Source organism: Diplotaxodon limnothrissa, linkage group LG17 (assembly GCF_057381915.1).
Source record: "Diplotaxodon limnothrissa isolate DT_005_m linkage group LG17, D_limnothrissa_male_GT1.1, whole genome shotgun sequence".
In the NCBI taxonomy this organism is placed as follows: domain Eukaryota; kingdom Metazoa; phylum Chordata; class Actinopteri; order Cichliformes; family Cichlidae; genus Diplotaxodon; species Diplotaxodon limnothrissa.
In genome coordinates this window covers 40,404,809-40,428,670 of record NC_140612.1, presented here as the reverse complement: position 1 = coordinate 40,428,670, position 23,862 = coordinate 40,404,809, and the positions used below count along the sequence as shown (strand labels likewise).

The following is a 23,862-nucleotide window of genomic DNA, read 5'->3' as shown; positions in this document are numbered from 1 at the left end:
ATAAATGACCACTGTGATGTTTAGTAACTAATTAGCTCATTGAATGATATATTTAAAGGCTGATCTCTGCTACATTTTATTTAGACAACCGTCGTCTATCCTCAGACTCCAAGCTCTAGCCAATCAGATTGTCTTCCTTAAAGTAAATACAGTGCTATGCAGAGAATGCAGAAACCCTGATAGTGTGGCTGAAGGGTTGCTCTGGTACTTTAACCGAGTGTTTCATAGACTCTCTTATATCAAAATGACCTTTCGGGAAAGTGGCGAGAGAGAAAGATTGAGGAAATTTATCAGGACAATTGCCTCGCCTCCATCCTGCAGGATCGCACACGGTTTCACCCACAGTGCTATTTCATTTCCTGACTGCTGATTTGTTGTCTGCTGCTTTCCAAGCAGATAAGTGAATTTCCCCTGTGAGGAATGTGCACAGCACTCTGAATCGATGTCAGGATTATATCGCTGGTCTGACAGTGTGCTCTGTACGCGTTAGCATCCAGCTGTGAGAGCACAAACTCCTCATTACTCCCCTCAGTGTGCTAACTGCAAATCACAAATGAGTTGACAGAGTATTTGACGTTACACACTCTCAACTTAGTTTTGTGTCAGTGTGCAACTGTCCCGTTTTTACATCCCAGACACGATGGCACCACCAGTTATTACTGACTCGTAGATGGCTCATGCTGATTTTGCTAAGAAAAATGACAACTAGATTTCATCTGACTGATTTATTTTAGTTTGCAAACCATTTAAAAAGGTCCCAAAGACGTGCACTGTGTCTACATGCATAGTAACTGATTACTAAAGTGGTAAACATGTACACAAGGAAAATATTTTGTACCGCAGAGCTCAATTTAATTTTATTAATACAGCGCCAAATCACAACAACAGTTGCTTCAAGGTGCTTTATATTGTAAGGTAGACCCTACAATAAAACACACAGAGAAACCCAACAGTCAGAGAGGTGTACACAGCAGGTGACCTCAGGTGTGTCTCACGAGTAGAAGCACTCTGGTTTATGTGAGGGTGCTGCCTCGACTGAGTGTACAAGGAGAAGGCCACATTATATTAAGTGGCTTTCTATGTATTTAATGGACAATAACCTGATGAATTTGAACATGCACACCACAGGGAGGTAAAAACTGTCACAGTTAGGTGTAAATATATACATCTGGATACATTTTTACCCGTTTCCTTAAACACTTTCCAATTATTGTTATACAATAGACGTGTACAAGACGTCTACACTCTCAGCTTTCATTTGAGGGCACCCACACTCAACATGTGCCACCCTCTTTTCAAAGGGACCAGAAGTAATTGGACAATTGACTCAAAGGCCATTTCATGGGCAGGTGTGGGGAATTCCTTTATTATGTCATTGTTGATTAAGGAAATCGATCACCTGGAGTTAATCTGAGGTGTGGTGCTTGCATTTGAAAGAACTTCGTAACGCAGACTTGGATGTCCACGGAAGATAACGGTGGTGGATGATCGCAGAATTATTTCCATTAACAACAGCCAACCAAGTAGTAACACTCTCCTCGAGGTCGGCGTATCGATATCCAAGCCTACCGCAAAGAGAAGACTGCATGACAGTAAATAAGAGGGTTCACTGCAAGGTGCAAGTGTCCAGAGACAGACTGCTCAAATACAGTCAAACTGGTTGGGCAGCGTTTCATAACACAGATCCTGAGGAGTTTATTAAAGCAAAGAAGAGGAATATTCTTGAATGGCCAAGTCAGTCACCTGATCTTAGCCCAGTTCAGCGTGGATTTTACTTGTTGAAGACTAAACTTCAGACACAAAGGCCCACAAACAAACAGCAACTGAAAGCTGCTGCAGTAAAGGCCCAGCAGGAGGAAACCCATCATCTGGTGATGTCCATGAGTTCAAGACCAGGCCGTCAACGCCAGCAAAGGGTTTTCAACCAAGTATTAGAAATGAGCATTTTATTTTCAGTTATTTAGTTTCTTCGTTTACTTTTGGGCCCTGAAATGAAAAGACTGTTAAAATGCTTTATTTTGTCACAACTCATTGAATTAAAGCGTAAAGTCTGCACTGAGTTGTTTCGTTTAAAACGTATTGTGGTAACGTGCAGAACCAAAATTAGAAGAAAGTCATCTCTGTCCAAATATTTATGTGACCTGACTGTATAGATGGCGCCATGTCCGATCCAACGGCGTCATGCAGTTTTGCTCTGCTCGTCGGATTATGATAGAAAAAAAGTTCAGAACTGCAGCGTGCAGTGTGTCGCCTGCTGTGGCGAGCTATGATGAGAGGTCATCCACATACAGTGCTCAGACCTGAGTGCTTGAGAAACAGGCACTTCAAAAGAAGCAGAATAGTGAGGTCAGAGGTCAAAGCACAGAGACTTGTGTGCTCCACAGTACACGATCTGCAGACAGGATGAATCTGAACACCTTGTTATACTGAGAGATGAGATCAGAATGCTTTTTGGTATTTTCCAGTATTTCTTCCAACTTGGCACAATCTTTATATCCATGTACGTAGTAAAGAACGGTGGATTTTCCACCCAAATCTCATCACTTGCACCACCTCCCACACAGATATTCACAAATACACACAAACCTCACCTCTCTCGGACAAACTCGGCGAGTTCCTTGGTTGCCAGCTGGCCATGTTTCATGTTGTGGTAGAGCACATCAAAGCCGGCATTCTTCTCCCCCTGCCGAAAATAACACACAGACACACACGTCTGTTAGCAGTAAGTCGAGAAACAGCAAACCAACATGGCAAAAGTAACAAAAGCGATGCCAGTCGGGGCCTCAGAATCAAGTTCGCTCGAGTTTGAGACATTTTTCTCCTGATCGTCTGCTGTAAACACCAGAGACACTCAAAGGTTCAGGGTGAAAGTAAAAATGAAACCAGCTTCTACCATCTGGATAAAAAGAAATTATTAAAAGAAGTTAATGAATCGTGTGGGCATGACGGGTAAATCGCTCACCTTCTATAAGCCAGTCCTGCACGTTACACACACGTGACCTTCAGTTATAGAAAAGCTATTCGAGCATTCGCGCTTCCAAAGGCGGCAAAAGTCATTTAACATATGGCCACAAATATTACTCATTTCTTTTGTTCTCCCTCAAAACATCACAGCGATTGGTCATCAGTGCACGAGGGAACTCAACGCTTCACAAAAAGACCTTTTGCGTGTTTAAAGTTTCCTTTTGATAACACGAGTGTCTCTCTGATGCACTTTTTAAACTGCTTTACCGCTCGACGGTCTTCATATTGTCATATCACAGCATTTTAGCGTTTGAACAGCACAACTTCAAGTTAAACGTAACCACAGCATCTGTGTGCAGAAGCTCATCTGACTCACAGTCCATCATAACTAGGGATGGGTACCGGTATCCGGTTCTGACATAAACGGTAGTAACCAGACCGAAAAGCAGCGCACATATTTCGGTGCTTTTTTTTCCTGAGATGTCACACACTTTGGATTCTAGCCAATCATTTTACCTTTGCAAGCGTAGTAGGCGGGTCCAGGTACGTACGTTCTTTTAGAGCAGAGCTACAGATTAAAGATGCCCAAGGCGAAGCGGTCAAAAGTCTGGCTGTACTTCACAGTAAAAGATGCAAACTCAGCAGCAACAAGTGCTTTAAGCTGATACTGTGATACCGTCAAAGGAGGTAACACCTCAAATCTGATCAAACACCTGGCGACGCATAGCGTCTTTTTAAAAGCCGAGAAATGCGCCGTATTTGATAGCTTGCTGCGAGACCTCACATCGAGCACATCTACTGCGGGTGTGGTGCCTGTTATCAGACCCGGAGTTAGCAATATCCCCCAAAAACCCGAAGAGGAGAGTCCTGGCCCCTAGCCCTGCCAGTGTAGCAGAAATGATGAGGATGATGATGCAGCAGCAGCCGTTCTTCTCTGCGTGAGTAGCTTAATGTTGTTCGTGTGTAATTTACGTTGAGTAGGCTAACCACGTTATTACATTAATGCATGTAAGGTGAACTAGCAAACATCATCATAGCTACATGTGGCTGTCTTCTTGTTTGATGGCAGATACTCCCTTCACCCTGGCCAAAAAAGCTAAAATGACCAAAGAAAAAGTGGAAAACAGCTAAACATGAGAGGTTTTTGGACCAATTTTGTGTTCTTGATTCTTTAAGCACCGGTTCGAGCACCGTTTAAGCACCGGCACAGTTTCAAAAGTACCGGTTTGGTACTGGTATCGGATAAAACCTAAACGATACCCATCCCTACTCATAACTTTCAGGTTGTTGCCCGTAAAACAACAAAAGTGATCAATCGGGGTGAAAACCTCTCAGTTCGTTATCGTGTGAATCCCGTAGGAGGATCAGTGATTCTTGTGAGTTGCAGGTCGACAGACAGTCGAGTTAATAAAAGAACAATTTATTGACATTAATTATGAATGAATAACTAATGTGCTTTATCGGTAGTGTTCGGATGGATTTCCATAAGCACATGTAGCACAGGACACTCACACTGTGACCGTCTGTAAGTTTCAGCGGTTTAAATCCAGCCGTCCCTCATGGGTCCCTGCAGCTACTGACTCTTCTCACTGCTGTTTTCTTTCGTTGTCACTTTGTTCTGATCGCTGACAGTTTTATTTTTATTTATACCCTGCAGCATCGCACAGCATCAAATCATTTATACTGAATACACTGTGCCACTCATTTAGTGAATATCATTACACGCAGCCTTCTGAAAACATTTTTGCAAATGAATTCATCAAAATAATTTAATTTTCTTTCAAAGACTGCTTTTCTTTCTTTTGTTATTAAGCCCTACGAGTTGGAAAGCATGTGCATGAAGAAACAACATGTTCGTGTAGCACACCTTCAGACGTTGCTGTATAAGCATCAGTACCAGTCCTCTTCAGGTACAACAATTTGTGCTCATAGATAGTTACTCCAAAAGCAGCCTGACCAGCTGAGACACACTCTAAATGTTAGACTATCACACAAAGGACCCACACTGTTCACCTCTCTCTCTATTATTTGGCATTTGTTGCTCTTAGTTCCAACATGAGCTGTGATAACTGAACAGATCGCTTCGTGCTGATATTCCAGGATCAACTACGCCACGTCTCGGGCTGCGAGCGGCTGCTGCAATCTGAGCTGAGCTTTCTGCTCCTCTGTGGAGCAGAAAGCTCAGGACCAACATGACTCAGTGTTGTGTGAAAGAAGCACAAACAAACACAGAACTGGATTGTTGGTGAGATCAGTCGCACACCTTATGGCTCAGCAGATTTAGCACCATCCCCATCGCTGCTGTAATTACACAAACCTCCCTCCGATTACATCTATGTAATCTGGATGAGAGCCCGACTGAGGCAGAGGCAGATTGCATCTTCAGCCTCACCACATTTTTCAGTCAGCAGACAGCAGGGTTGTGTGTGCAAGCAGAAACGCTGACAGCTGCTTCGCAGGACCTAAAAATATCGCGCTGGGGAACAGACCACTTCCCAGGTACCAGGGGAATGGCTGGAATGCCAAGGAAGGGTCATCAGTAAATCACACGCACGCACAAACCAGACGTAGAGGAGCAGGACAAGGAAAAAACAGCTGAGAATGATCTCAGACGAGGTGCTGGCATCTGTCAGAAAACACACAACAAAGTCAGCTTCTCACACGGTCACGTCCCCTGAGCTTTATTTTTATGATAGCCATAAAAGAGACACATGCACACTCATTTTCATATCTTGTGGGGACATCTCATTGACACAAAGCTTTCCCCAGCTGCTGACCCTGAACCTACCCATAACCCAACTGTAACCCTGACACTAAAACCACATTTTGAGTTTCAAAAATACCTTCAAACTTGTGGGGACCTGGATTTTGGTCCCTATGAGTAAAGTAAACTTCTAATTTTTGATCCCCACAGAGATATGAATACACACACACACACACACACACACACACACACACACACACACACACTTAAAGCAGCTATACAGATGTTGCTGAATTTTGACAACATTTATGAGTCACTGCTTTTGCAAAAGGATCAAAACAAGATCAGATCTGGGTGAAAAAGTCAATCAGCTGATAAAGAAGAAAAAATTAACCTTGTATTTTCTTTGTGCCTCAGTAAAGTCCGAGTTATGCTGTTTCACAGATAAAACAAGCTTTGTGAAGTCTCAAACATGAAGATTAGAGAAACTCATTTGCAGCTTAATCATCAGAATAATCATCAGCGGAGCCGCAATCAGTTTAACTTTTGATCCTGTGTCTGACATAAGCAAAGATTAGGTTCACCCATAGGTTCATATGGGTACATCTGTGAGTACATTCACTAACATGATGTTTTATCTTACTCTTAATGTATCTGTGTAGGTTCTCAGACATCCAGGTCAAGCGACTAGACTTCATAAAGTTTCTTTAAGACGTTTCACCTCTGAGCCGAGAAGCCTCTCGGTCGCTTTTCTCTCCAGCTCCTTAGAAGCTAACATTAGGGTTAATCTAAGTGCAAACACACAAGACAATTTTAATTTTAGGCCAATATTCAACTCTTTAAAACCAGTTTCAGTTTATGGTTTGGATGAACCCGTTTTGCTTTTAGAAATAAAACTAGTGCAAGATACAATTTTAAAATAAATTTAAAAAAAACAAAGACTTGACTGGTTACACTATCCTGACATAAAGACTCAGTCCTTTAACTTCACACAAAGTGGTTTCGTTGTACTGAGCACACGATGAAACGCCTACATCCTGTTTTCTGTCCTTCGTAACTTCAGATCCGTGTTTTCACCAAACGGCTGAATGTTTTGACTTTCACTGTCCATAAACAGCGAGTTGGACTAATGTCATGCAGGACTCGTTCCTTCCTCGCAGAAACTTTACACGTGCCACAGAAAGGTGAGCTGCCAACACACACACACACACACACACACACACCTCTCAGTTCCATGCAAATAGAGCTTCCCCACAGTCTGTCACGGTGCCTTATAAGGTGAGCACCGTGTCTGATTATGATCACAGTCCTTAAGAACATTTGAATATGTGAGAAGCGAGTCTGAGCAAACTGTGCTAGGAGAGATACGAACTTTATTACAACAGCTTATTGCTCAGCACATTGAATTGTCTGCATTTACCTTCTCTAAGGCTCAAATATTTACTCATGTTCCCGTTTAGCTGACAACTCGGCGATCGCAGATTAAGTTGACAAAGACGAGGTCGTTTCTCAGTGACAAGTTTCACCGTGACAAGCGTGCACCGAACGGACCAGAAGGTTGTTTTTTTATTTAATTAAACCATTTCTTTCACTTTTTGCATGTACAGTTAGTTCAACACGATGACTTTCAGGAGCAGCTGTGTGACTCTGTGCTGCTCTCTGCACCGCGGCAACGTTTCACCTCAGGTTTGCTTTACAAACCACTTTTAGCAGAGAAAGCAGCGCATTTTCCAAATCTGCTTCATTCTCTGCGACAGCTGGTCTTTTTTTGTCGTCTTGCAGTTTTCACATTAGATGGAAGAGACTCATTGTTGATGTAAGGAAATAAAAGGCTCTCCCGCCAGCAGGGCTGTCAGACAGTTTCAGCTTTGTCCATCGTCTCTTCAGGGGACGACTGCCTGAAAACTAGAATATTCAGATCATGTGTCCTCAGCTGCAGCAGATCACGTGGATGAACTGGGTCGTTACTGATTATATGAAATGCTGATGATTGGGAAACTGTATGCCATAAGAAAATCTTTAAATATAAACTATGTTTTAGATCTCCCATGGAAAAAACCCCCAAAGAAAATAATGCTAATATTAGACACATTCGCATGAATTCAAAGCCTGATGAAACTTATTCCTTTGTGCTGAAAGCCAAGTTGTACCACCACCAATTCTATTTAAAACACATCATAACATGTTGGTTGTTATGGGCTCTGTGGTTCTTTTTCAGTCAATCCCACAAACAATTTTCAGCAACGAGTAAAAACCCACTAGAGATCCAAATGTTATCGGCAGCTGAAAATAGATCCCGCTGCACAAGTTTAGGGATTAATTTATTCATCTTCACTTCAGGATGAGTTCAGAATGAACGGGGCGAGTGCAGATCAGGTTGAAAAGAACATCATGGTTTTTGGTGCTTTCCTGCTTTGATTCATTGGCTATAACTAAACTACTGTATAGAATAAAAACAATAAATATGCAGGTTAGCAATAAGTATTCCTTAAAGCCTTCAGTGCAAGAAAAGCCTTCATGCCTGATATATGCGAACCCCCCTCTCTCCCCACCTCTCGCTGATCTCTTTTTCATCAATTAAGCTGACCGCTTTGGTCATGCATGATGGAGCCATTACCATGACAATGAGGAGCGGAAAAAAGGAGACGAGGGAGGGTTTCAAATCTGTATGTGTCCAAGTTTCTCATGAAGACACAGACTTGGCGGGACACTAAGGTCAGTAGGAGAAATGCTCAGATTTGTTAACAGGGAAGGTGGTGCAGGGAAGACTCCTCTAAAAGTGGTTTAAAATCAAGCGTGTTGATGAGTGTACTGACCATCACTGATTTGGCAGTTTTGGAAGCCAACATACGAGAGAGGCTCACAGGGTGTTGCGACTTTCATCCGTAAATAAAGCCGCGGCCGGCTGAGTTGGTTGTGTCCCTGTGACGCGCCTCCAATAATCCATAATGAGTCGAACTTGTACTTTGCGCATTTATTTTAAGAACAAAACAAAAACAAACGTTTGCGCTTTCAATCAATTTACAACTAGCGCATGGATTAACTGGTGTGCCAAAAAATGACGGTCAACAGAAAAGTTTGCCCACAAACCACTCACCCAACACCTGCTGCGAACACCGACATCAGGTAAATAGACTGTGACCACACCCACATACCATCACCTGAGACGCAGGTAAAGCTATACACCTGTGCCACCAAAACAAAAAGGAAAAACATAAACATTGACTTTGGCTCTTACACAGGGTTTGCTGTGAACTGCATGCAAGTGAGAAGAAGAGAAGTTCAGTCTTCTCATGGCTCACTCAGAGGCTGCATGAAGGTTTCCTGTGAGGTCACTTTCATCGAAATGGCAACAATGTTTAGAGTGAGTTCAGAGTTTAGTGTTACATTGTATTTCTCAAACGGTTTCCTGTGAACACGACATGTTCATAAGGATATAAACAGGATGTAAGAATAACGTGGCTCACATGACCTAAAAATGCTCTTCCCTGTTAAAACAGACAAAACCTTTAGTGTGAAACAGGGCGAGGATTTAGTCTAGCAAGTCCCCAGAGTTTACCCGCTACTGCGTCTGAAGCAGACGACACTGAAATAACTGAACTTATAAGCCTGCTGTTTCAGACAGTATATTAGCTCTTTATCTTAGTCATCATTTCAGTGTAATGTCGGCTTCTGTGTGCGAGAGAGAGCACGTATTCATATCTTTGTGGGGACCCAAAATTGGAATGCTACTATATTTGTGGGGACCAACAGCCCTTATAGGGACCAAAATCCAGGTCCCCACGAGTTGGAAGGCAATAGTGACTCAAAATGTGGTTTTAGTGTCAGGGTTACAGCTGGGTTATTAAGGGTTAGGGAAAGCAATATGATTGCAATTAGATGTCCCCATAAGATATGAATACCCGACGTGTGTGTGTGTGTGTGTGTGTGTGTGTGTGTGTGTGCGCGTGTGTTTAAACTGCTCTCTCTTGATTCTAATTAGACACATCTTCAGACTTCTTCCAGGCATTTATGAAACTAATTACAGACGGTGAACCTGGGCTGAGCTGCACTTTGCGCTGCACGGTCGTCTTCACAGCTGCTTCTATAACAAATACAAACGTATTCCTGTGCATCTCAACTGTTTAACCTGTGCTGCTGATTGGCAAATGACAGAAAGGGTAAAAGATTATATGGTGCCCTACACAGATGAGCCAAAGACAGCTTGAGGCATTAGCAAGAAATCCTCTGCTTTCACCTGATTGGATGCCTGCGGTTCTTGGCTGGTGGTTTTAGAAACGTCACATTAATTCAGAAATATTCTGCTTTTTAGAATCGGCAGCGGGTTTTACCTGCGTTAGGACTATTTGTGCTCTCTAACTCGCAGCACACAAAAGGACCAGAGAGAGACACAAAAGGACTCCCAGGAACTGCATTTGTAGATTTCTCTTTTTCCCCCAAGAATTTAAGCATACTGAGGTGAAGCGCTTGGCTCAGGCTTTCTGATATAATGTTCCCTTTTCTGACAATATCTAGAGCTGTGCCTTTAGCTCTGCCTAATATGACTGTGCAGTCTGACAGATGGATGGATCCAGTGTCTGAGCATATTCCTGCTCTTTAACACATTGTGTTGTATTGTTTCATCAATAGTAAGAAACAAGCAGAAACAAATGACACATAGTAGCACCAGGAACACACCTCCTCTAGAAATCCCAAACAGTCTAACGCAGGGAAGTCAAACTTATTTCACAGACACACAAACGCTCCTTTCTGTTACTGCAAAGAAGTTTAACTCCAGAAATAGAAATGCAATTTCAATATATCTCAGTTTTTCTACATGATAAAGTCATAAAATAGTAATTAATTAAAATAAATGTTAAAAAAAATATTTTCTATTGTAAATTGTGAAAAAAAGCAACTTTCTGGTATTTAACTATTTCGATTTGACTCGTTTACTTAGGTGTTGTATGAATGGCTGTCGTGGTTTATCAGCAGGAAAATAAAGTTAAATGTCTAAACTTTATAACTGCTATTCAGAGGCCAGATTGGAGTCTTTGGCAGGCCAATTCTGTCCCCGGGCCTTATGTTTCACACCCCTGGTCTACAGCATGGCGTATGAAGGCCGCAGTGATACTGCACGTCTTAAGTTCTTCATATCCAGCCTCGCCCAGCACCCACAGGAAGACCCTTTTTCAACACGTGCTGGTTTAAACTACATTTGTACTTTGCTGAATTATGTACAGAATAAATTTCTTCTGCTGGTTTTAGAGAACCAGTGCATTTATTTGTCTGCAATAAGGCAAAGCCAGCTATTTCCAGTCATCACAGATCAATTTTATTATGCTGTAGCAGTTTTCACAAGTCACGAGCAAAACATCATTTAAACGTGACAGGTCAGCACCACACAGTGATGCACTGAACTGTCCTGCACTGACGGGCTGCTGTTGACAGTAGCTGTAAACTTTTACAACCTTGCGTCAGACTATCACGGAGCCAGTTGATTGGCCGGTCTGTCAGAGCTGCTGCGACTTTCGCTGACTCACAGAAACTTTCTGCTGACCGAGCAGGTTGAGCGGCGTGAACGCTCCCACAGCAGAGAGGTGTCAATAACGTCAGCAGCAGGTAGCTGCAGCAGAGGCTCATCATCGCAGACGAGTAGGACGGTTTGAGCAAATTCACCTCTTTAAGCGCGTCTTTTTATTTTGCCTGCTGATTTTCTTATGTCATGTACACATAGATATATGTACTATTTATTTAATTGTTAACCAACCCAAACTATGCAGTCAGTTCACGAGGAACACGAATATTTGGAGATTACTGCCATACATAAAACAGATTTAACGAGTCTCATATTGATCGGTCTTGGCTCCTATTCTAACCTGGCACAGAGCATTTTTTAAAATGAACAACTGAGCAAGGACGAAAGGAGGTGGCAGGGAGAAGAGGAGCAGGGATGAAATGAGAGGAGGAGGGAAAACCCTGAAAGCAGGAAGATTTTCTCAGTGTGTTCACAGATCTTCACCCCACAAGAAACCCACATGACTCAAAGTGATGGCAGGGCAGCAACACTGGCATCATTAAACTGAGCTGCAGGCAATAATAGAAGTCCAGTGGGTGCAGCGTTTCTGTGCAAACAGATATCTGCAGGCAAAGGAGGTATTTTTAAGAGACGACAGCAGACAATGCTGTCCTTTATACTGTACAGAGCTGCACCGCTCGCCGAGCTTTAAAGGTTTCTCTGATGCAGTTCTTCTAAATTCCCCTGGTAAGCACGCACACTGGCCTTCTGAGATCTATACAGCACTGCAGCGAATATTATTAAAGAAGCTAATACAGGTCAGCTTAGTAATGAATTCAGATTATGTGGCTATTTTCTAAAATACAGTCCTGATAAAAAGTTTAAGACCAGTTCAAAAATGGCAAAAAATGTTACTTTGCATGGTTGGATCTTAACAAGGTTCAAAGTCGAGCTTCAACATGCAGCAAGAAGAAATTTATTGAAAACAACTGTTAAACTGAAACATGCTGATCTACAACTGATCAACAGTTTAGGACCAGTTGACCTTTAAAAGGCCAAATCTGTGCAACAATGTGGATCCATTGTCCTTTTCTGTCAGGTCGTCACACTGTCATGACGCTCTGATGGCAAAGGCAAAAAACCTTTTTGAACATGGTCGTGTTGTTGAACTGCATAAGCAGGGTCTCTCGCAGCGTGCCATCGCTGCTGAGGTGCACCGTGAGGTGAACAACGGAGTCTCAGGAGGTGCAGGAGCGTCAAACGGGCGCTGGCTGTGTCCAGACGTTGCAGAGAGCGTCCCTCGTGACTGAGGGCCCTCGTCTGTGTGGTAACCACTGGGTTTTTAACAGGACAACGCTACAGTACACAAGGGACTTCCTCCAGGAGAATAACATCGCTCTTTTGGACCATCCTGCATCTCTGATCTAAATCCAACAGAGAACCTTTGGGGAAGTTACAAAAATGGACGCTTCATGCGGCCGTCTTGGAGAAATGCTCCCTCTCACCTCATGGAAACACTTGCATCAAGGATGCCGCAACAAATTTTTGAAGTGATCAACAATAACGTTTTTGTTTTTTAGGTGTGGTCCTGAACTGTTGATCAGCTGTAAAACGGCCTGTATCAGTTTAAGCGTTGTCGTCAACGAATCGCATGCTCAAAGAAATGTTTCGTCTCTCTCCCGTTTCTTCTTGTTGAAGCTCCACTTGGAACCTTGTTAACATCCAACCGTGCAAAATAAGACTTTTTTGCCATTTTTCAAGTGGTCTTAAACTTTTTATCGGGGCTGTAAAACGATGCTAAATGGTGCAACTTTGTAGGTGATGGCATCAAATCAAATGTAATATTTCGTTTATAAGCTGGGAACAGACTAGATTGAGTTTGTGCTGCGTCAGGACTGTGAGGCGCAGAGGCACAAAATATATGCAAGTGCGATTACGTTTCCTGGAACGATCGAGCGTGACGAATCCTTACAGAGAAACACATTCTGTTCCCAAGACTTAGCAGCGCCTTAATTTGCTAAGGATGCACTTAATTACAGCCGGTATGCTTCCTCCTGTGGACCATAAGCACAGCTTTCATTCAGTTAATGGGAAAGGACAGAGTGCTATGAGGAGGCTTTGTGAGTGGCTGTGAATGTTCTTGAGCCAAACAAGCCGAGGCTCTGTGTGTAGCTCGTCCCCGAGTGGCTGTGCTGCCTAATTAACTAGAGAGTGGTTTGTATTTCAAAGCCATTTGGCTCTGAAAGCAGGCTGAATGGGAAATATGTAAAGACACACAAGTACGTCACCTCATTTGTTCTTGAGATTTTGATTTTCTACTTGCCTGGCTGTAAATCTGCAGTTCTATGTTCAGCACAAACACACAAAGACAATCGACAGCTCATATTCACCAGTAAAGAAAACACGAAAGCAAAGCAACACTACAGCTGTAAGAGACGGACAGATGAGCAGGAGAGGTAATAACAGCTGCTTACAGTGGGCTCAAGTTCAATAAATCATCATTAGGGATGGTACTGATAAGATTTTCACGATTCCATTTTCGATTCTCTTTAACGATTCGATTCTTTATCGATTCTTTTTTAAAAAGGAGAACACTAAGGTCGATCAGCTCAGAACTTTGTTTTTTATCTTCTCTTTGAACAAGATAGAAATTTAGGAGTAACATGGCCTTACAAACCCAGCAGTGAGATCTTAAGAGATCCAGCCTACGGCTCTTCAATGGGGTGTCACAGGGTCCCCAGGAAAACAAAATGTAAATGTAAAATAATAAAATAAATATTCTTCTGTAGCAATAACAAAGTATAACATCAATTATTCTGTAGCAATTACACAAGAATATCCAGTAATGTCCCCGCCTACAATTAAACACATTCACTTACTGAAAATCATCTTCTGTGGCAAACGGGTGCAAGCCTTTGACCACAAACTGAGTCTCTGCTCGGTGACGTTCGTCTATCCTGCCTGAAAGGAGACGCTACCGGCAGACTGCAGCGAGAGCTGCCAGCATCTGAGCCAGACTCTGTCTCTCTCATCATGGTCACTAAATGCACAGTAATGGTTTTGTAATAAGGCAGATCGCGCTAACATAATATGCTCTGTTAGTGGATTATTGACCTGCCGCATTAACGGGAGAGGACGTGCAAACGTTACCGCTGCTGCTGGGTTGAGATTCACGAGTCCGGAGCAGATTTAAAAACACGACATTCATTTAAGGTCATCGCGTGTTTTGTGAGCAAATGCTTTTGCATGTTCGTAGTGTTTCCTCCCTTAAATGAAATATCTACTTTGCAAGTACTGCAAGTTGCCCTGTTGTCATCCGTTCTCGTAAAGTAAAACCAAACTTTTGAGCGTTTGAGCCGCCGTGTTTCCTGCCAGGTAAATGACGCTCCGCAACGTGGTGACGTCATTCGGGGCGACTGGAATCGATAAGGGAATCGTTTGCAAAAATGGCAAACGATTCCAAGGAATTGAGACAGTGGGAACCGGTTCTCAACAAGAACCGGGTTTCAATACCCATCCCTAATCATCATGGGGTGAAGTTCAATGACGAGGTTCTCAAACTGCCTCAGTAATAAGGCTGCATGCAAAAATAAAATACTGTTTAATACCAATATACAGTTTCCAAATATGGGTGGTGTGACCGCACAGAGATTCCAACCATCAGCAAAAACCAGCTTCCTCTGAAGAATCACTTGCACTGAAACATAAAACAGACAACTGACTACTAAGTCAGTGATGGGAAATGAGGCATGATAGGAAATAAGGGGTGTGGCTACAGTTAACTATACTACTGGACTCCCCCGTCCGTGCAGGTTCTCTGGAGTTATAAATTAGTGGCTTTAGATGGGTCATTTTTCTTTTCTGGCCCTAAACCGCACGTCGGCTCAATGAACTAAACTTCGAGAGTCTCTGTTATAAACTGTGTCTTCTGCACCTTAATTGAAAGTCTGGAAATATTAGTTCAATGTGCAAAACTTTTCTGTCTGTTAGGCCAAAAACTAGGGCACACCTGAAATAGATGTACTAGGTAGGCTGGGACAGAAGCAAAGAGGAGGACAAAGAGAGAAGGAAAAAGCTGTCAGCTGACAAAGTCACAGAGGCATGTGGGAGACTTTCACTCCTGTGCTTCGTACATTGGTGTAAGACTACTAATGAGGCCGTTATTCACGGAGAAATTAAGCCAATTAATGCCATAATTAGTCATACTAGTTTTTTTAATACTTGCAAAACCGAGTGTAATCTAACCCGAGCTTATGAATCCTTTCGCTGTCAGGCTTTTAATTACCCTGTTTTTTCCTCTTACATGTCATGTTAGAGGATGATTCATGACATGATGTATAGTTAGTGGCGGTGAACACACAAGGCGAGACGCTGTAAACACCTGGCACCGGCTCGGGGAATCTGTTAAACGAAGCGTTTGAGTTTTTGTGTTCGCACAGTTGTGGTTCGCAAACAGACACAAGACCTAGATTTTGGAGGACTGCACGGGAGCACGTCTGTGGGCGACTTTTGCCGCTTGTTATCTGAAGAGAGACGTGTCCACAGACGCCTGCACGTTAATTTCTGTGTGCAAAGACAGATACGGGTGAAATGTGAAGACTGAAGGGAAATAACATAACTGGACTTTTCCTTTTGCAGCATTTTTTTGCATATAAAAATATTCAGGTTCCCACCAAAGATTTTGGATTTTGATTTTCCACCAACAGATAAATCGCCAGGACTGGGACAAACATATTTATAGCTACTTTTTTTTTTTTTTTTAAAGTGGGTTTGAAAAGCTTTTATTTTTCTTTATAAACCAGCCAAAAGTAAAAGGAAATGCAGAACAGATGAAAAGAAGTGACAGGGAGAGTCATTCAACTTGCAATCTCTGACATTCACCAGAAAAATGTGTTTTTTAAATAAAATAAGTTTCCTCAAACCAAGTTGCCAAAAATCACTGATGCCCATCAACAGCATCTGCCACATAACAGTTATTTTAAATAAATAAAGTCTTAACATAATAACTAGTAACTGCGAGTTAAAAGCCATTCATCACCATCATCTCAGCCTAGAAGCAGAATTTAAATGAGACTGCTTGAAAGCTGAGATCTAAATAAAAGACTGGTATCTATTGGTAACAAGCACTTCCTGTTTGTACCTGATGCACAACAGAGAGGCACGACTGTCTGTGGAGAATATGAATGAGAAGCTGGGTCAGTCATAGCTGTGATCCAGCTACCACAGGTGACCAAGTTCAGTTAGAGATCTTTGCACGTGCCCTGCAGCGTTACTCCATTTAAAGAGGTTTTCAAGACACTTACCCAGAAGTTGTTCTGAAATAACGCCATCTTCACTCAGAACGTCACAGCAATCTGTAAGAAAGAGGGAGAGCCGCATTAGAGAAAAGTGTGACGTCTAGATTCTCTCCCCCCCTTCTCTCCACATGCTGGAGAGGAAAATGACCCAGAGGATGTTTTGTAACTCTATAAAATGTGGAAATGTCAAAGATTCTCCTCTGCCCTGTGACAAACTATCAAAGTGTCAGCAAAACGCATGTAAACGATTTCAGCAAAGTCCAGCTTTGTAGAAACTCTTGAGACACTTTGAGCGTAGGAAGGGAACTCCTGAGGGAGAGCAGAGAGGAGCTTCACAGATGACTTCAAAGGATAAATTCAGAGAATGAAGGGAGGAGGGGTGACACGGGAGAGATGGGGGAGGAAAGAACAGGGGAGGAGAGAGAGAGCGATCGATGGAGTGAACGAGGCAGAAGAGACCAAGGTAACCTCCACGGAAAGAAGAAAAAAAAAGACGTGCATGTGCTGCACTTCATCGCAGCACAGCTACTGGTGCATTTAGGTTTGAACATGCATGCAGCAAACACTCTGCTTATCTGCTCAACATTTCTGGATTGCAACAGTTTATTACAATTTATTACCGACACACAAGCCCTGTCACACATGCCAACGCACGTCTGTGCGAGCGGTCGAACAGGAAAATCAAAGATCGCACGACATCAGAACAACATGTGACCCCCATCGCCTCAGAGCTTAAATACGACTTGTCGTGCGTCCAGCGTTTTCACGAGAGGTTTATTTTTAATTTGCTGGTGACAGGAGGAAGTGCACTGCAGCAGCAGAGCAACATGCACCTTTTAAGCCCCTGCATACACAATTATATCAAAGAAACACAAACACTTTAATGCAACGTGTACACAAAGCATCCTGCCCTTTGCAAGAGAATCCATAATGGGGCAAGAGTTTCCCCAGGGCTCACGCAGGGTTCCTGTTATCTGTTATTCTGCTGACTGTGTGTGTGTGTGTGTGTGTGTGTGTGTGTGTGTGTGTGTGTGTGTGTGTGTGTGTGTGTGTGTGTGTTGACAACAGCCCTCTCCTTCTATTGGCACAGATTCAGCTCAGTCCTGGTGACCTGGCATAAGACAACAGCCACACATGCAGAAACCAACACAGCAAGCCCTAGAGTGTGCATGCACACACACACACACACACACACACACACACACACACACACACACCTGAAACTCCTCACACCTCAGTAATTAGCTCAGCAGCAGGACTGGAGGCCTGCAGACAGCTTTGTGTTGGGCAGAGGAGGAGAGCCCACAGGAGGGACGGAAATACTGCGGAGCAGCAGCTGCACGACTGATATCAATGCTTAGTGTATCGATTTCCAGCGAAACTACACTTTGCCAATATTTTCATATCTGCTGTACAGTGTGGAAACCAAACAAACTCCTGAAGATGATTAATGACCGACTACTGCAGCGCTGCCACCGTAAGATTCATCATCTTTGGCCTTTAATATGGGCGGAGTCAGCGGTGGAGGTCATACACCAGCACATCAATCAATTTATTTAATAAAAACCCAACAACTTCTCGTCAGTACCTCAAATGATTATCACTGGCCAACCTCGATATTTATAAAACGCTATCCTAACCTTTCAGAGAAATGCTGGTCCTCGTTGTCAGAATATTTTACAGGTTTTAACCCACTACTAATAAATCCTGCCTGAGCAGATTTCCACGGCAGCCGTGCAGCGGGACGGCAGATCTGACCAGAGCACCAGATGGTTTTTAGGCAAGCAGAAAGGGGGGCAAAGGGAGCACACCAGATAAAAACAGACGCGTCACAAAGACACCGAAACCTGCTCGTAGATCTGAGTTAATTACATATACTTTTAGCTCTAATCCTCACAGTCCTGACGCAGCACAAAGCAGAGGCACAAAGACACCATACCCACGGTGCTGGCATGTATAGAAGTAGCTGACATCCAGCATTCTCCGCCTGGTTCCAACTAAACGTTGAGCTGAAATCAGCTCTGGGGCAAACAGAGCCCTGAGAAGAAGTGGGACACTCTGTGACCCTGATTCCTCAAACTCCAGATCATTTTTTATTCAGGAAATAAATGTGGGCGCAGTTTTTGGTCCTGCCATGTGCAACATCTACTGACTGCTCGCACAAGCAGCGAACATGCTGAAACGCGTTATGCACCGATTAAACGCTTGACATTTGGAAACGTGAGTTGCTGTAATGTCACAGTGTGGGTGTGAGACTCACGCCTGACACTTTCTTATGACATATCGATAAAGTTTCACTGATCGCATCTACTGAATGCGTCGTGTTGAGCAGGGTGCAGCACCACCGGACCCACCCGGGATTGAAAGCTGCCGACTTGTACAAACACTTCTCAGTTTCTCTCCAGACTGTAGTGAAGCTTGGAGAAAGTAAGAAACAACCAGAAACAGAGACCGTTTGCCTTCACAGTAAAAGCTGTGCACACATTTCAAACTTTTATTGTGAAGGTGAGCAGACACCGTTTCTGGTTGGCGTCGCACTTTTCGCAGTTTCAATGCAGAATAGCGAGTAGTTTACGAGTGTCTGCAGACACGTCAGCATCTTCCGTGCAAAATACAGGCAACTCCAGGAGTCTGCTGGCAACCACAGCGATCGCAAGGTTTTCAGTGCAGCACCGTACACAAATCATTTCACACTAGTCACTGCGAGCAACCTCCAGCAACCACTCGTCAACTATTCACAGCTTGCAAAAAATTCACTGACCAGTCTTGTGTCCACTGTGGGCGGGGCCTAAACCTTAGCTTTACCTGACCATGTCAGTAAGAAGGCAAAAGTCCTCTGTGTCCTCTCGAGTGACTTATATTACTGGATACTAGTAGGACTGTAGAGTACAGTGAGAGGAGGTACAACTGTGCACCCTCCTCAATAATGGTTCTAAACCTAAAAATCATATAAATATATAAGATCATCACACGTTTATAACATTTCACTAATGAAAAGCATGCTGGGTAATGCTAGGCAGTCAGGTAGCACGACAGTCTGTGAACAGCTGAGCAAACTGTAGCGGCAGATCAACAGGAGACCAGAGATGGATCAAAGAAACTTGTGACAAAGACAGGAGCTGCGTCTGCTGTCTGCAAGTTCCCCGGCTTTATAAAATCAGACTCTGGCATCTCGTCCACAAACGCCAAGGGGAACGAGGCGAGGCAAATCTAACGGATGTTTTTCCTGACAGAGCGACGTGTCCGTGTGAAGTTCTGCTGTGGAAACATTGACACCAACGGGCCAAATGTTTTCTGTTTAGCAACAAAAGAAGCCACCTGTCAAGGACCAACGTTGTAGTCATATGTCGAACAATCATGTGGTTTTATTTTATTTTTAATGTTGCCATTAAAGAGCGTTATTATTCCACACAGTCCTTATACATTTATAAAAGCTCAATTATGCAGAAATCATGTTAATTCTAACCTCCTTCGACTTTATGAAGCAACAGTCTTAAAAAATACTGTGATACAAATTTTCTCATAGTGTGAAACACTAAAGTTGGGCCACAGTTTCCAAGTTTTTTCCCCTCAACGAACCAAACTTTGTAGAATATGAATGTTTGGTCACTGATGCCGAGGTGATATTAGGTTAAATATTAGGCCGCTGGATCTGCAATAGTCAAACCAAACTAACAGCAATATCACAATCTGCTGCATCCAATATTTTTAATTTATTTGTGTTAGTGTTTTATTATCTTGGAGGATTGCACCAAAATATGTGGCAAAATTCAAAAATAGGCAACGGTGCTCATGTTCTCAGATTCCTTCAATCTCGTCCTGCTCTTTGGGACAATAAAGGTGGCTTAACCTCCTGAGACACGAACTCTTCCACAGCAGCAGTTTTAATTTCTCTTTGATATTTGGGCTGATTGGGACCTGATGAATGTAAAAACAAAGAATTACCAGATTTATTTTTTTTACCTAATTTTTGTTTCTAAGAAAAATGAGAGCCACATATGAGGATACTCGTTTACAAGCTTGATAGAACAGTAGCAGCATAACGTCCTCGTAACTGGATATCAGGCCCATGTAGAGCAAAATTGAGTATTTTGGTCTAAATGACCCAAAATGTGATGTAATAATATATAAATTAACAAATATTTACTCTGAAAATTGGACTGATTATCCACCAATTAAAAACGCACTGAAACCGTTTACATGCCTTTTTCTGAGAAACATGCGATGAAATTATTTTTAGAAATGTTTTTTTGGCAGAACTTCAAACGGCCTTTCATCGGCATCAGGTAATTCTGTTTTCTACACACCCGATCAACCCTTATTTTTGGCGTTGGCACTGCAGGCCGAAGACGAGCAGATGCAGAACGGCAACACAGGCAATGCAACTAAAACTAAACACGAGGAGGAAAATATATCTTTAACAGCCACACAGGGAGGAAATGCAGCCTTATCAATTAAAAACACTCTAACCTCGTCTTCTGCCACCCTCACACTGCCTGACAACACGCAGACGGCTGCCATGAAAAATTAGGCCTTTAAAAAGCAGATGGGAAGGAATGAAATAAGGTCTCATACAGGAACAAGAACTACCCACAGCAGGATATAAATGATGCATCCTCTCCGCCCATACTAAGCATTTCAGTTTTTATTTCCTTTCCCTTTGCCAGCGATGGCTCTACTAGTAGACGTCTCTCTGACAGGAGGGAGGAGGGAAGGAGGGTAAGGGAAGGTCAACCCAAACTCCCGCCTCCTCACCACCTCCACCTGCCTTTCTCCTTCCTTTGCTTGAGAGGACAGAGGAACGAGTCCCCACGTGTCTCCTCGCGCTTTCAGACACCGGCATCCTCATCTGGCTCAAAAAGCAAAATAAAAATGGAACTGGGTTAAATGTAATGACACAGTTGAGCATAAAATAAAGATGCCCTGCTAACCTCGGAGGAGGCGCATTTGTCACAAGCTCTGGGAGCAAAGCAGGTGTTAAAAAATGAGGCAAAGGAACAGAGGAAAGGAAGAAAAAGGACACGTAGGCAAAGTGTGACTAAAAGATAAAACAAACGAGCCACAGCACAGAGTCGGATCGGTGAACAAACCTTCGAACAGCTGAAGGACGGGAAGGAAGCAATCAGTAAAGGTGTCAAAATGATGCTTTTCATCATCTATTAATACCAAACGAGTTGTACAATCAGAAACAGAAACCAGTATAATCTCTGAATACTGACGAGACTTAATAACACCGGCTTTTAAACTGGACGAAATGGGAATGACAGGAAAATGTTGTCTCGAAAATAATCACCAGAATTATTTCTAATGAACAAATGCATGAATTCATTTGCCAGAAACAGCAGTCAGACTTACTGCTGTTACCCAAGTGCAGATGTGAGACGCAGTGTGAGAGAGGACATGGGCAGGCGGACCGAAATGATGAAGCGACCGGCGTCGGCTGCACTGCGGAGCAGCTCCGCTGTCCTTCGCTATCAGTTTTAAACCTGATTTGGTGAAGTGTGGAGGAGAGCTCATTTTGTGTCACCGCCACCAACAGACTCCAGCACTGCTCTGCCACATCTGCCAATGGGATGACTCACTACTGAGGACAGTAATTTAGAGCGAGACATCAGTGTGGATGTTTCCTTCCATCATATCAAACCTGTGGGCACTGACCTGTAAAATCGAGTTTCATTACAAAATATTCAGACTTTGGATTGTATTTTTTCCCCACTTACTTTCTTCATCATTGCTAACAGAATGACACGTGGAATGGGACTACATGTTATATAAGCACCGAAGAAACAACTCATTAACTAATCAGCTAATACCAAAAATTATTTCCTCGCGTAGTCTACCACCTTTAGGGCCATGTGAGCTGTAGCCTAAGCAGAGAAACGCAGACTTTAGCAGCTCTACTCTGTGAGGCTGACATATAAATTGACCACTTTGCTTTTATACTCAGCTACCTCTTCAGCACAGTCCGTCACTGCTGAATCACACCAAACCATCTATGATCCATCACCCACAAACAAGAACCCGAGATACCGAAACTTTTGCCGCCTTTCTGCCGCTGAGAACCACGGTTTCAGACTTGGAGCTTCTAAATTTCATCACCAACACCTCACACTTGGCTGCAAACTGCCCCAGTGCTAGCTGGAGGTCTCTGTCTGATAAATCATCAGCAAAATGTAGAGAGGTCATCCCAAGGCCACCGAAGCAGAAACCCTCTGCTTACTGGCTGTGCCTCGAAATTCTGTCCACCAAATCTTCGAGTGGACAAAGAGTTGGCCCGGTCTCGCACAACCACGTGAAAAGTGCATTATCCCCCCCGGATTGAAGGAATCTCTTCTCCAGCACCCTGGCAAAGACCTTAAAGGGAGGCTGAGGAATGTGAGCACACGCTCAGATCCTCCTTTTGTTGTTACAATGTTACAGAGGAGTGTCAACCAGGACAGCTCCATGACATCCAGAGGCAGAACAATTACTGATCAAAGGAACTTTTCACATTTCTAATGGACGCACAGCTACAGAGGGACATTTTTAATTTAACATGAGCACTTTGACTTTTCAACACTAAAAACGGTCGAAATTGTCTGGTGCATTTGCTTTTGTAGGTTGAGTTTCAGCTTAAAACAAATTGCTCTGAGAAATAATAATTAATTTGGGAAGTTTTCAACAATAGTACTACTACTTTTACAGACAAGAACATTTATCACAGCAGAGACACTGATACACTTCTCTTGATTGATGGACAGTGGGGGGGGGGGCTCTGTGAGAGGAGCGGTTCCTGTTTTAAAACTGCAATGAGACAGAAGAGACCCAGAAAGCTGCTCCGATACTCAGCTATACAGATGCATTCACTCTTTGATTAGCAGTTTAACAGTTTTCAGCTGTGCTGACCTGATAAAAAAGGCTGTTTCCAATGATCAGTTATGATATAAACACGATAAACTTGGATTATGTTAAAGAGTCTCTGTAAACAAGAGTTTCATTCATAACATTTCTGGTTAGTTTTACTGTAGCATGCTGCAGTACTGCTGGGCCTGTTGATGCTGCAAACCATGACATTCAATGCTTTTATAAGGCGTTGTATGAACGCAAGTACGCAACACATATCACATTATAACACGATGATGTTATAAGATGCCTCATTCAGCTTTTGTCGATATAAACGAGACGATGTTGTGAAATTAAAATGGCATAATGCAAAAAAAACAACATGTCGCTAAAAGCTTTCTGACAGAACAACTTTGCTTCTCACTTCTCTTCTTCTGTCTTACAGCAGCTCTGATGTGGAGGTTTTCCTTGGTGAATTATCACGCAGACTGAGTGCTCACACCCAAAATGGTAGGGAGCTGTCGCAACGTCACTGTTTGCATGGATGATGGGCCCAGAAAATGTACCAGTGCCAAGTT

At 43.0% G+C, this 23,862-nt stretch overlaps 1 protein-coding gene across 1 annotated transcript in view; it reads right to left on the bottom strand.

The window, feature by feature from the left end:
- Positions 1–23,862, bottom strand: part of fcho1 (FCH and mu domain containing endocytic adaptor 1) — a 63,836-nt gene that overhangs the window by 31,337 nt on the left and 8,637 nt on the right. Inside the window, exons 2-3 of the mRNA XM_085376082.1 lie at positions 16,469–16,519; positions 2,592–2,683 (exon numbers count right to left, since the gene is read on the bottom strand). Of these exons, the coding sequence (XP_085232208.1) occupies positions 2,592–2,683; positions 16,469–16,495 (119 nt within the window). The 5' untranslated portion in view covers positions 16,496–16,519. The remainder of the gene's footprint in view (positions 1–2,591; positions 2,684–16,468; positions 16,520–23,862) is intronic.